Raw genomic sequence first — 14,331 nt, 5'->3', positions numbered from 1 at the left:
ATTTCTACAGAGTGAAACTAATTAATTCTTTACGTTATATGCTGAAGCGACCATTTGTCTGTCCAGCCCAGTTAAAACTAATCAGATCCTCTCTTTTAGCAAGAATTTGAGGCCATTTTAAAGCATGTGATCACTTGAGCTCATGTCATACAGTATTTAATCACAAGAATAATTGCTTCATTATGGAAGAATGACATAACATGCAATTCATATTCTTTCTATGTTTTTATGCTCATTTGACACATTAGTTCTTTGATTGAAGATGTTTCTTGTACATTAAGACATGATTGTTGTGTTTTTCCAGTAATACTCATCCATTTAACGACAAACACAATAACAACCTACTTCAAGCTGATTTTGTTTAATTTGACACTTTTCTAATTGTTGTAATATTTTAAAAGCAGTTGCTTCGTATCACAGAAAAATTGTGTTCAAAGTCACTTGCTAATGTTTGTGTTCTTGTGTTTAAATCAAGCATGTCTGATTTGTCCTGCACTGACCTGAAAATTATCTGTGATTTCCCCCCCACCTCCTCTTGCCTCTCTTCCAACTTTCAGATGAGCCTTTACCAGGTAGGAAGAAACTCTCAATCATTGGTAGAAATGCTGCCAGTAGCTATGATTCGTTTTTAACAGATGCAATGACATTGGTCATTGCTTATGTCGCAAATTTCCAACAATCACCATTTATAACCTAGCTTTTGGCTCAGGACAGCAATTCTAAGGATGTACCGTAGTTTTTTTGCTTTGTTAATGTTTTTCCACCATCATTACCGCAGCATGTGCTGAAAAGTCATCATTTTTAAGATGGTCTCTTCTTAATAGTCCCTTTCTTGCTTTTAGACCAAGAGAGCTGTTCTGATAACAACGCTGGCTGCACTCACGGTTGCATACAGGGGCCTTTTGGGGCCCAGTGCACGTGCTCTGTTGGTTATCAGCTCAGCAACGACTCCAAAACGTGTGAGGATATAGACGAGTGTAATCCCCCAGGGCTGTGCAGCCAGCACTGCTTTAACGAGAGAGGCTCGTTTCGCTGCCACTGCCTGGACGGTTACACTCTTGAAGCAGACCAACGTACCTGCAAGGCTTCAGGTGAGGGGAGAAATGTCTCCAGCCTTTGGAGTGTAGCATTTCTTCATCCCTTAAGATTTAAATAACTTGAATAATTTCATTATGAAAGGAAATATATCGGCTCTACTGTGATACATGTTTTCACCAATCAGACATGTATCTGATTTCTCCACTCGTCCAGCTGAGGGGGGGGGGGATAAGTGGAACTTGGCCCTTAGGCCTCCAGACAGACACACTGTCTTTCTTCTTTCTTGTGTTTCTTTGCTGCTCTGATTTCAAAAGATAAGGCAAATAACATATATGTCAGTCACTGGCCATCGCCGCAGTAATTAGGACATAATCACAAACAAAGGGCTGTTTATAAGGGGAGCGTGCCTGACATGAACTCCTCTTCCTTCACAGATAACTGACTGAAAGCTTTTGCAATACAATAGGACATTATTTGGACAAAAGTGCATTCCCAAAGGACAGACATTTGAGTAGGGTCTAGTTAAGAGTTTTCTTGTGTGTCTGCTGTCAACACACACACACACACTCACACACAACCTTGTTTTTAAGCACTACCGGGGACTCAAGACAAGATGCACACAAACTGATAAGTGTTTTTTATTAGAAATAAACATACCAAGTAACTGGGTTCGGTTGTGGTTTTTTTTTTTTCCTAGATTCTCGTCAAGCCTTTCTACTTGTGGCCAGTCGAAATCAGATTATCCAAGATGAAATAAGCGCTCAACCGAATGTGATCCGGTCACTGATTCGAGACGGACGCAACGTCGTGGCTATAGATTTTGACTCTGTGTCGGACCGTGTGTACTGGTCCGATACCAGCCAGGACCGGATCTGGAGTTCTCACATAAATGGCAGCGAGAGAACTGTGGTAAGTCGCAGGGAAAAATAAAGCATACATTAAAGTCCGGAAAACGATGGATTTTGATTTTGAAATTATGTTCCACGTCTGGATAAATGTGGAAAAACAAAAAAAAAAAAGATTTTGGAGAATATTTTTATTTTCAGATTTTATTCCCTGTTCTCTTTAACTGTATTATTCCTTCTCTTCTTCATTTTTTGTATCCTTCATTACTTCATTACTGTTGTATCTTTCCTGCCTTCCTCCCTTTTCTACCTCCATCTCTCTCTCCTTGTGTACTTTCTTCTATTCTTCCTTCCATTCGTTCCATTTCTCCTTGTCCTTTCTTTCTCCCTTGTGTCCATCCTTCCTTGTGTCTGTCCTTCCTTTGTCTTGTCTTCCTTTTCTTTCTCTTCTTCCTCAATTCCTTTTTTTCCTGTTTTTTGCTTCCATCTTTAAAGTCTCCACAGTAGAAATATTTATTGTATTGACGTTAACAGCTTTATATTTACAAAAGTATTAAAGAGTTAAATAAAAAGTAAAACCCTTTCAGTCGGTTATCTTAGAAATATGTTAATTTAAGATTATATCTTGTGTGCAGATATTTGACAGTGGAGTGACTGTGACAGAGAGCCTTGCAGTGGACTGGGTGGGCAGGAATTTATACTGGACCGACTACGTCCTGGAGACAATTGAGGTGTCTAAGCTGGACGGGACACACCGGACCGTCTTAGTTAGTGAAAATGTCACCAACCCTCGAGGTCTGGTGGTGGATCCCAGAGACAGGTCAGCAACACGTATTTTGCCCTTCTTAAACATTTTCACATTTTGTCACACCACCAACACAGACATCACACACAACATATTTGTGAAGTGGAAGGAAATCAAAAATTAGGCTTAGAAAAATTTAGGCTAACAAAAATGGGTTTGAATTTGTCCACAGGTGGAGTCTTCACATCTTTTACATTTTTGCCCATTCTTCTTTACAAAGTAGTTTAAGTTCAGAGAAATAGGATGGAGAATACCATGAACTTGTTTTCTTTGTATTTTTTTGAGATCTAAAAGCACTGCATCTTTTTTTTGTTAATTTGACCACATTTCTCGTTTTCTGCAAATAAATGCAAAATTTTTGCGTGGGATTTCAGAGACATGCTGTCAGTAGTTCATAGAATAAAAGAATAATGTTCATTTTACTCAAACGTATACCTATAAAGAGTAAAATCAGAGAAACTGATAATTTTGCAGTGGTCTCTTAATTTTCCAGAGCTGTATAACAGATGTGTCAGAGTAAACGAGGTAAATAGATATGCATTTACTTGTCATTTGTAAAAGAGTTTCATTTTATTTGTGAAATAAATTTGAAAGCTGTGCATCTTTTTCCTTCTACTTCACAGTGATGTTAGTGTTGATCCATCACATAAGCCCCCATCCAAATATTGTTGAAGTTTATGGTTGTGACATGAAAAAATTTGCTATTTTTGCGTAGCACTGAAAATATTGAAGCTTTACAGCATAGAAAGAGTCAGCAGTAAAAAGATTGTTTCTGTTTTGCAGCGCTCACCTGATGTTTTGGACTGACTGGGGAAGGAACCCCCGCATTGAGAGGGCAAGCATGGATGGGAAACTCAGGACAGTCATCATAAGCAGCAAACTCTACTGGCCCAATGGTTTAACCATAGACTATCCAAATAATTTGCTGTACTTTGCTGATGCCTATTTGGACTTCATTGATTACTGCGACTACAATGGCAACAACAGAAAACAAGTCCTTGCCAGCGACTTGGTAAGTGTATGAGGTCGTAGTCTTTCTCTCAAGGGGAGCATGTGCAGAATACACTGAGCATACCTTTGAATAGCATGTGTAAGACACCTTTTTTTCTTCTTCTGCTGCTCTCTATGAAAAGGTACTGCAGCATCCCCACGCAATTACCATTTTTGAGGATTTTGTCTATTGGACCGACAGATACATTAACCGAGTGATGCGAGCTCATAAGTGGCATGGGGAGAACCAGACAGTGATGCTGTTCAACCTCCCTCAGCCAATGGGCCTAGTGGCAGTGCATCCAACCAGGCAACCGGCAGGTATTACAACAGTATCCAACATGCTGCTTAACCCAGATGTGCTCTTTCCTTATCATGTCATCTGTTTTGAGAATTGCACCAACTCAGCATGATGCTGCCACAATTGTACTTTACAGACGTGAATCGGCTTCTTAGCCTCGCTGACTTCCCTCTTTCTCCTCCAAATGTAGTAGAGCGGATTATAGCGAGACAACCTCCATTTTTGTTTTATCACACAACAGAACCTCTGTCCAAAATGTAAAGTTCACATGTGCATTTGCAAAGTGCAATTTAGTTTAGAGTAATGGCTTTTTCCTTGCTCAATGGTTTTTCAGTCCATGCCAGTACAACTCATCTGTTCAGGCGAAAACATTTTCCTCTCTGGGACACAGAACTGGTCCTAGAGATGGCTGAACGTTGCTAGGATACACATATCCAGCTTCAGGGATCTAGAAATTGTATCTACCTAACGAGACATGTGGATGCCAACAGTTAAGATCCTGATCTCTTGTTGGTGTGCCTCTGTATAACTCATATGGTGCTTATTAACCTATCAGAGTCTTGTCAAAAATTGATGGAAAAGAAAATATTTGATGGTTAAAAGGATAAATAACTTCAAATTTTGTTGTATGAGCTTTGGTTTTGGATAGTTTTTTGTTTTTTTCCTTTTCTGTTGTGGTTTATACTTAAAAAGTTATATGTTTAGATTTTTGTCATGTATTGTAGTGATTTCTGAAGGTGTAATTTAGTTTAATTTGATGTGTAGGACAGGCATAACTATAAATCTTTGTTTCCATCTTTAGCTTTTCAGTCAAGTTGTTTGAACTGATGCCCTTTCTATTTGATCAAATCAATCAAATCCGAATCTTACGAAGCTGTAAGATTTGGGCTTTCCCAAATTGCTTAATGGCAAAGTGATCCTGAATGCTGTATTTTGAATTAAAAATATGTCTTAATGATTTATTTCCTCTAATTATTGTGGCTGTTAGCAAGTATAAATATTTGAAGTACTATTTATAGGCCTTTCTCATGTAAAACAGGATTTAGATTAATCTTAAATTTAATATCAGACAGTGGGCAAGAAAAGGATTGTGTGTGCCTTTTTAAGTAGAATATGTAAATATCTGCTTTTGACTGCATCTGCTTTGCATTAATGTTTGTTGTGGCTACATATCAGCTGTAGCTAATATGCCCTATAACTCGCGAGAGCCAGCTAAGATGACTCTCTTCAATTTGTAGGGAGAAATCACTGCTTGGAGAGCGCCTGCACTCATATCTGCCTACTCTCTGCTGTGGGACCAAGATACTATTCATGCGCCTGCCCCTCCGGCTGGACTCTGGCGGCTGACCAGTTCACCTGTGCCAGAGGTATGCAGGCTGCCAACAGGAGGGAAACACTCATCACTTAAATTGATAAAAAAGGAAGTGTGGTCAAATGTTGCTGATAAGTTGAAATAGTCATCAAGTATTCATCTCAGCAATGATTACTTTCATGAGAAAGAAAAAAAAAACTCTTACTCCCACTTTGATTCTTGCATGCTTTCTGTACATAGAGATGTCTTAGTGTTTGTAAGAGGAGAAATCTTTTTTTTAAACAGCATATCTGTAGCATAGATTGAATCAGGTACCTGTCAACAGCCTCCCATTTAGACTTTCTTGTAACCTGCTGCTCAGGTCACAAATATTGAGACTCATATGAGCATGTCTTTCATGGTCTCAAGAGGACAAGGGACCTTTAATGCAAGGTCCAAGGAGTCCACCTTAGGTCAGCAGCTTAACTCATCTCAGGTTTCAGCCCCTACAAACCAAGCAGACTGCAATCTCTCCCTGAAGCCAATGATTATCCAAGAATGAAAATGCCCTACAACTATTCTTTGACTCTAATCTCTGATGACAAAGCAAATCAGATTGTGGGACCGGCTTTCACCAGTCAATCCTCTTTATAGATAAAGGTCCTCCAGCTTTAGATCCCTAATTTGCACCAAATATCTACGTAGGAAGCAACTCAACACCTAGGCCTAATTTTACTAAAGGATCTGTTTAGTTTTATTTTTTTTGTTTGTTTATTTCTTTTTGCACTTAAATTGTGTTCTTGTTTGTCAATAAATTTTCATCTTTATAAATATTAATTCTGGCTAAAAAGTTTGAGTCATTTTTTTGGTAATAGTTTTTCAAAAAAATCCCTTTGTTTTAGTTTTAGTTGACATCTATAGTCATTTTAGTTTTAATCTAAATTTTAAATTTAGCAGACTTAGAGAAGGTGTAGGTGCAACGTCACATTAGACCAGTTTCACCTGAACAATGAATATAAATACTTGCAGTTTTTCCGTGACTACCACGTTGGTGCTAAATATTTCAGTTTATTCAATTCATTCTGTCCAAAACAATACATTTTGTTGAAGTTTTCTTGCCTTTCCACATGTTTTATATCATATTTGAATGGAATGCATCTCCCTCCAACATTTTTCTCTTTTTTCTATCATATTGTAAGAATATCAGTCATTTTATTGTAAATCTGGTCTCTTAGGGAGAGCTTTAATGTAGTTTTATCTTGTTTTCTTCAGGAAAAAAAGGTTGTGGTGACACATTTTTGTTGACAAAATTAACACTAGTTTTTATTTTCTGCTAGTTGAGGATCCCTTTCTGGTGGTTGTGAGAGACAGCATCATCTACGGTATTCCACTAAACCCAGAGGACAAGAGCAATGATGCAATGGTTCCAGTCGCTGGTCTTCACAACGGCTACGATGTTGACTTTGATAACAAGGAACAGACCATCTACTGGGTGGAACACCCTGTGAGTCCATCTCAATCAATACGACAGACTGAAAGACAAAAAACACAGCTTTTTTTGTTCATTTGCTCAAACCTGCGGAGCTAGTTCAAGCCTGATCCAAACAAGCCATTATTGTTAAGCGACTGGTGAGGTTAATATGTCTAATTTTGTCCAACAGGGTGAGATCCACAGGGTGAAGTCAGACGGTACAAACAGGACGGAGTTTGCCCCCGCAGCCATTCTCGGCTCTCCTGTTGGCCTGGCCCTGGACTGGATCACGGAGAATCTGTACTACACCAACCCAGCTACGCAGTCCATCGAGGTGAGATTAACGCATTTGGTCGTTCATTCATTTGTTTATCTGTCTGCTTACTTGTTTGTTTTGGCTTGGCCAGGTTTTAAAGTTGAGAGGAGACATACAGTACCGGAAAACTATAATCACAAACAACGGCTCTCCGACCGGCGCTGGCAGTCCTGTTGGCATCGCTGTGGATCCGGCACGTGGGTAAGCCCCATTTAACACCGCCCTGGCACCGCCGCTCAAATCCACTGCTGCTGAGCCCTGACAGCATCCATCTGGTCGGCTTCAGGAGAGATCTTAACAAGACTTGCTGCCATCTAAAACCCCATAAGCTCATGGTCAAGAAACAAGTGCTTTCCTTTCTCATTGTGGGTTAAATAACAGGAGGGAAATGTTTTTATGGTAATCATTACTGATATAAATTTGTTATAAAAGTATTACTGATTGCACTTTAAAATGAGGTAACTTTATGTTATTAAAGGCAAAGTTTAAACAGTAATGATTTCTTGGTTAATGTCAAGTTGTCATAAAGACATTTTGAATAATGTCAACTTTGTGTTAAAAGTGTCATAATTTACCGAATGACGCTTTATGACAACAGTCATAAATATTCATGAAGGCTTATTCATGTTCATGACAGGTGTTATGTCATGTTTATGACAGTGTCATGACAGTCTTATTCAACCCCATTCAAATAAAGTGTTACCGTTTTTATTAACAAGAATCCTTTTTTTTTTAACTAAACATATCACAAATCCAGTTACGCAGATATGATAAAGTAAAAACAACTCAGTGTCACAGTACCACAGCATTAACACACTAATGATACAGCATGTATCAGCTATAATAATGTAATATATAACATTCATTTATTTTCAAATTTATTTTGACACTTAGACAAAAACATAAATATAGAATAAACATCAGTTTCACTGAAGTGATTTAATTATATATATTTTGCCTCCCTGGACTTTATAGACCAACAGCGGGAGTCTTACTAGCTATTAGCTGCTTTATTAAGTTTTCTGCATGTGTGTACAGCAGTCGGCAGTCAGCTGCTTCATTCACATGATGTTTGTAGCATTCCAACTGTGGTTTTCGAGGAGTATTACCTTAAGTGTGATGGTGAGAATTTCCACACTGTGACTGCGTTTTACAACCAGCAGTGCTTCCAAGCAGCCAAATTGATCTTTTGCTTAATAACCAAGAGAAAGGGAAAACATGAGTAGTTCTCCACAACTGGCATGCATTACACTATGGATAAAGAAAGAGAAATTTCCAATCATTTTGACGCTATCTGTTGCCTCTCATTAAAAGTATTTGACAGTGCATAAATGATATGATTGCAAATTTAGCGCTTTTAAACCAATTTCTTTAAGCCTTGGTTTTTGTTAACCTAAATATCTTCTGCTTTTAGTGAGTAAAGTTGATGCCAGAGTAATGACATAATTATTTCAGATATTTAAACACTTTGTGAAGGCCCAGATGATGATGACATGGCTTCCTTGTATTACAAATGGATGAATCTAAATAATTCACCCAAAATATCAGATAGGGAATGGATAAATTGACTGCAATTTCCTGACGTCTGAAGTCGCCACAATCATCCAATCAAACAATTACATGCAAGTTTAATAAGAAATGCCCAGCTCTGCCACCATTCAGAAAGAAAACGAGTTCTCTGTCCCAGGGATAAACATGTTTTTGTAAGAAAATATTGCAAATCGACTCCAGAACAAAAGGGAAAAGTCACTGTGAAAATGTTGTCTGAGGATTGAAGCGAGTGTCAATATCCACTGGAAAAACAAAATTCCTTGTTTAAACAATCTAAAATGACAAACTCTAAATTTATTTTTAATTTTATCTAGCAAACTTTACTGGACAGACCAGGGAACAGAAAGTGGCATCCCTGCCAAGGTGGCAGCTGCAGACATGGATGGCATGAACCTGGCCACGCTCTTCACCAACAACCTTGATCACATTGAGTTCCTCACTGTGGACATCCAAGAGAACAAGCTGTACTGGGCTGTCACAGGCACTGGGAAAGTCAGTTTTTATTCCATTTCTTCTCTCTAAACATTTTATAAGATGTACTGTGTACTTTCACTTTGATGTAAACACCCATTGAAAACATTTTGCTTGTGTTTTTGATCAAACTGCCACAGATTGAGCGCGGTGATCCAGATGGGAGCAACCGCATCACCATAGTGACGGGTCTCTCCCACCCTTGGGGTGTGGCCGTCTACCAGAACTACCTGTTCTTCAGCGACCGTGACTTTGAGGTCATCGAGCGCGTAGACAAGTCCACTGGTGCCAACAGGGTTGTGATGCGAGACAACCTGTCGGGACTCAGAGTCCTAAAAGTTCATTTTAGAGATAGTGAGTGACAAACTCTATCACAGTTTATTTCTCCGTTGAATAGAGATGCACTATAGTTTTTGTGGCTGATTTCTGATTTGTGTTTTGGAAAGCTTTGACCTGCTAAAACACTTTTTTTTTCTTTCTAAACTCAGCATCTGCAGGTACATCTAATGGCTGCACCGACAACATGGGGGCATGTGAGCAGCTCTGTCTTCCTCGACCACGAGGTTTTTTTACCTGTGCATGTGCGACAGGTTTTAAGCTAAACGCAGACAACCGGACTTGTGCCCCTTACAAGTCCTACGTCGTCATCTCCACTCTGTCTGCTATAAAAGGCTTCAGTCTTGAAGGCTCGGATCACTCTGAGGCAATGGTCCCCGTGGCTGGAAGAGGTCAGCGACTTTTACCATGTTATAAACATAATGTGTGACCCGTGCAATGTGCTTTGGTTCTTCTTCTATGAAACATCAACTGAATTGCTGAGTTTTGAAATCTCCCCTTACAGGTCGCAATGCTCTCCACGTCGACGTGCACATGGCTTCTGGTTTCATTTACTGGTGCGACTTCAGCAGCACTGTGATGATACAAAACGGGGTCAGACGTATAAAGCCGGACGGCTCAGGATTACACAGTGTGGTCACATCTGGAATAGGACGCAACGGGATACGAGGCATTGCTGTGGACTGGGCTGCTGGTAAGCTGCTGTTATGATTTTCACCTACACCTGGCACCCTTACTCAGATATTATTTGTTTCTGAAAATCAACTACAAATTCAGTTAACCTTACAGACAGAGCTCCATCAAACTAGGACACCGTTATTTACCTTATTTATCCAGTTTTCATACGACACCTTTTCATTAATTATGACTTCTAAACCAATATTATCATAATAAACTTGAAACTTTCCCACTTCTTTCCCAAGGTAACCTGTATTTCACCAACGCCTTTCTGTCCGAGACGTATGTCGAGGTTCTTCGTTTGAACACGACTTTCCGGAAAGTACTGCTGAAGACGCAGGTGGATATGCCGCGGCACCTTGTTGTGGATCCCAGAAACAGATACCTGTACTGGGCCGATTATGGTCAGCACCCCAAAATTGAGCGTGCGCTCTTGGATGGAACCAACCGCACGATTTTAGTGTCTTCTGGGATAATCACCCCACGAGGCCTTGCTCTGGACTGGCATACTGGATATGTCTACTGGGTGGATGACTCTCTGGATATGATCGCCCGCATCGGCCCTCATGGAGGAGAGACAGAGATCGTTAGGTACGGCAGCCGCTACCCAACTCCTTATGGAATCACAGTGTTTGAGAACAGCATCATTTGGGTGGACAGAAACCTCAAAAAGGTTTTTCAAGCAAGCAAAGAGCCAGGCAGGACAGAGCAACCGGCTGTAATTAGAGACAACATAAACATGCTGAGGGATGTTACTATCTTTGACCAGCGTACACAGCCCACCAGTGCACAGGAACTGAACTACAATCCCTGCATGGAAAACAATGGCGGCTGTGGCCACTTCTGCTTTGCCCTTCCAGGCTCTAGTCAGGGTGCCCAAAACAAAAAGTGCAGCTGTGCTTTTGGTGATCTTGCCACAGATAAAGAGAGCTGTGAGATGTCAAAGGAGGATTACCTCATCTACACCACTGAGAGCACAGTCCGCAGTCTGAGACTCGATCCTGAGGACCATGCTCTGCCATTTCCTGTCGTCAATGTGCCTCGCACGTCCATTGCTCTTGATTTCGACCTTACAGACAACAGGATTTACTTCACTCAGAGCTCAGGTGCAGGAGCCAGCAAGATCAGCTATATCAGCCTGTCCTCTCCCACTACAGCTCCCATTGTAGTAGCTGCAGGTAAGTTCAGTACTCCTACGGTTTGAGGATTGTTATGATGAGGTAGGAATTGAAGTAATTGTGCTATGGTTGTGACAGATCTTGGGGCTCCTGACGGGATAGCCTATGACTGGATAAACAAAAGAATTTACTACAGCGACTACGTCAACCAGAGCATTAGCTCGATGTCTGTAGATGGTGCCCAAAAAACAATAATCGCCCATGTGTCGAGGCCAAGGGCCATCATGTTGGATCCCTGCAGGGGGTAAGGATTACATAGCAAACCCTACTGATGTGTATATCAGTCTCTACCTTTTTTTAAGTTGCTTCTTTCTTGTTGCATAGATACATGTACTGGACAGACTGGGGAACTCATGCAAAGATTGAGCGAGCCACCTTGGGAGGAAATTTCAGAACTGATATTGTGAACAGCAGTCTGGTGTGGCCAAATGGTCTGACTTTGGACTATGAAGAGGAGAGACTCTACTGGGCAGATGCAAGCTTGTAAGACCTCATTAAAATCCACTTTTGACATTTTTAATTTGCATGTGTTTTACTTTCAAAGCTTCTGCCATTGCCATGCTTTTGCTCTGCCATCAGACAGAAGATTGAGCGGTCCTCTCTATCCGGAGGCAACCGTGAGGTCATTGTCAGCACAGCCATCTACCCGTTTGCAATGACTATGTTTGGTCAGTTCATCTATTGGACCGACTGGAACACCCGCAGCATCTATCGGGCAAACAAGCACGACGGCTCTGACCAGAGGGTCATGATTCAGAACCTCCCATCCCGACCAATGGACATTCAGGTTCTGGCCCGCAGGAAGCAACAGCGGTGCGACAGTCCCTGTCAGCAGTTCAACGGAGGCTGCAGCCACATCTGCACTCCAGGTATAAAGTAGCAATTTAAATTGTGGCAGATAAACCTTTCCTTCACCTGGAACCTCCGTGTAAATGTTTGGTGATCTTGCTTTTATCAGGACCTAACGGAGCTGAGTGTCAGTGCCCAGCAGAAGGTCGATGGTACCTGGCTGACGGCAAGTATTGTATTCCTGACAACGGGACTCGCTGCCAGCCAGGCCAGTTCACCTGCATGAACGGCCGGTGTATCCGACCCCAGTGGATATGCGACAATGACAATGACTGTGGAGATGGCAGCGACGAGCTGGAAAGAGTATGTGGTAGGTTCTTCTGAAAAGATCTTGAAATAAAAGTTTTTTTTGTTTTTTTTTTGGGTCATAACCATCTTATTAGAGTCTTTTCTGTAGTTTTAGTTATTTGTCATCACTAATACTAACAAATTAGTCCTTTTCTTTCCTTTAACAAATTGCTTTCTTAGGAGATAAACCGATCTTCAGCTATGCTGGTGTGTATTCTTGCATTGTGTGAATGAACTACTAATCCCCCATTAATAGCAGTGACCAATACTAACATAATTTAATGTACTTACCTTTTACATGCAGTCCCACAGCTGCTCTCTTCCTTTATTGCACTGCCAGGTAAAATGAGCTACTGGTGAAAGTGAATCTCCTTTGGACTCTTTTCTCTTTTGAGTAAAGATCTGACCCGTTGTTGATTCTGATCGGCAGCCTTTCACACCTGCGAGCCCACCGTGTTCACTTGCGGCAATGGGCGGTGCGTTCCCTACCATTACCGCTGTGACCATTACGATGACTGTGGGGACAACAGCGATGAAGTTGGCTGTCTGTTCAGACCCTGTGAACCCAGTACAGAGTTTGCCTGCAACAACGGCCGCTGCATTGCAAAGGACTATGTTTGCAACGGCATCAACAACTGCTACGACAATGGGACTACCGATGAGCAAAACTGCCGTGAGTTTCTTTTTAACAAGATAACGTGATAGGTACAGTTGAAACCAGATATTTACTTACATTATTAAAAAAGACTCAAACAGTTTTTTCTTCTTCTCCCAGTTTGACCTTAAATCAGACTAAACATTTCCTAAACATGTAATGTAGAATGACCAAAATTGTCAGTGGGCGAGAGCTGGACAGGTTGCCAGTCCGTCACAGGGACGCACAACCACCCAGACACACAGTCATACCCAATGGGCAATTTAAAGAAATCAATTAACTTAGCAGTCATGTTTTTTGGACTGTGGATGGAAGCCATCGTACCCAGAGAGAACCCACTCTTGCATTGGGAGAATACACAAACTCCACTCAGAACGCCAGATTTAAACGCCGAAAGCTTCTTTCTGCAAGGCACCAGTGCTACCAAATTATCAGCAAGCTTTATCCTGCTGATAAATATATCACCAAGATTTATCAGACAGAAATAGCTTATCATCTAAGATGACCTAAAACAGGAAAGGTCTGGTTTGATATAATGTCAGACAAGATGAAAAAGAAATGGCTATCCGGCGTGAACTTAAATTTCTAGGTTTTACTAATAAATATTCTGTGTTTATTTTATTGTGCTAACTGTGTTTGAATGTGTGATAATTCCAGCTGAGAGAACCTGCCAGCCAGAGCAAACAAAGTGTCAGTCCACGAACATTTGCATTCCTCGGTCATACCTATGTGATGGAGACAACGACTGTGGGGATATGAGCGACGAAAGTCCAACACACTGTGGTGAGCAACAGCTTTAATGCATGTTTTCTCTTTGAGATGCTCATTAAAGCATAAAAATCATCGAACTTGTCCCATGCTATTGAACTCTAAATGGACACAGTCGCTAAGTAAGGACTCAATAACAAACTTATTAAGTAATCATTCATGCCTCTAAACAAAAAGTTGAAGTATTTATTGGTGTTGCTGTATTAGTAATTTAACTCCCAGAAGTACAAGATTCACTAAAACATATAATTCAACTGCTTATCTTGTTGTATCTGCTTGGCCAAGTTCAACTACATGATTAGAAGCAGCATTAGTGGTTCGCTCACCCAAAAGATGAAGTTGAATATTTTTTTTGTTACATTGGTGTATATATATATATATATATATATATATATATATATATATATATATATATATATATATATATATTTTTTTTTTGTGCAAAAACTTTCATTCACACATATATTTTACTCGTTATGTGTGTGTAATTTTTATTTATA

General features: G+C 40.4%; 1 protein-coding gene across 4 annotated transcripts in view; it reads left to right on the top strand.

The window, feature by feature from the left end:
* lrp2a (low density lipoprotein receptor-related protein 2a) overlaps positions 1–14,331 on the top strand; it is a 58,389-nt gene that overhangs the window by 22,263 nt on the left and 21,795 nt on the right. For 2 of the 4 annotated variants that reach the window (XM_015045065.1, XM_015045091.1), the window contains exons 26-48: positions 558–572; positions 843–1,091; positions 1,736–1,947; positions 2,519–2,703; positions 3,472–3,700; positions 3,822–3,999; positions 5,218–5,346; positions 6,608–6,774; positions 6,932–7,075; positions 7,149–7,258; positions 8,923–9,100; positions 9,220–9,433; positions 9,568–9,807; positions 9,921–10,109; positions 10,339–11,271; positions 11,350–11,515; positions 11,596–11,754; positions 11,851–12,140; positions 12,230–12,430; positions 12,589–12,615; positions 12,713–12,748; positions 12,839–13,081; positions 13,721–13,846. In XM_015045065.1, coding sequence (XP_014900551.1) covers positions 558–572; positions 843–1,091; positions 1,736–1,947; positions 2,519–2,703; positions 3,472–3,700; positions 3,822–3,999; positions 5,218–5,346; positions 6,608–6,774; positions 6,932–7,075; positions 7,149–7,258; positions 8,923–9,100; positions 9,220–9,433; positions 9,568–9,807; positions 9,921–10,109; positions 10,339–11,271; positions 11,350–11,515; positions 11,596–11,754; positions 11,851–12,140; positions 12,230–12,430; positions 12,589–12,615; positions 12,713–12,748; positions 12,839–13,081; positions 13,721–13,846 — 4,620 coding nt within the window. The remainder of the gene's footprint in view (positions 1–557; positions 573–842; positions 1,092–1,735; positions 1,948–2,518; positions 2,704–3,471; positions 3,701–3,821; positions 4,000–5,217; positions 5,347–6,607; positions 6,775–6,931; positions 7,076–7,148; positions 7,259–8,922; positions 9,101–9,219; positions 9,434–9,567; positions 9,808–9,920; positions 10,110–10,338; positions 11,272–11,349; positions 11,516–11,595; positions 11,755–11,850; positions 12,141–12,229; positions 12,431–12,588; positions 12,616–12,712; positions 12,749–12,838; positions 13,082–13,720; positions 13,847–14,331) is intronic. The other 2 variants (XM_015045074.1, XM_015045084.1) reach the window with 2 other exon arrangements.

This window comes from Poecilia latipinna, unplaced genomic scaffold (genome assembly GCF_001443285.1).
Source record: "Poecilia latipinna isolate Pla-1442-1.1 unplaced genomic scaffold, P_latipinna-1.0 Scaffold37, whole genome shotgun sequence".
In the NCBI taxonomy this organism is placed as follows: Eukaryota; Metazoa; Chordata; class Actinopteri; order Cyprinodontiformes; family Poeciliidae; genus Poecilia; species Poecilia latipinna.
The sequence above is the reverse complement of the archived record's forward strand: the minus strand, read 5'-3'. Positions and strand labels throughout refer to the sequence as shown.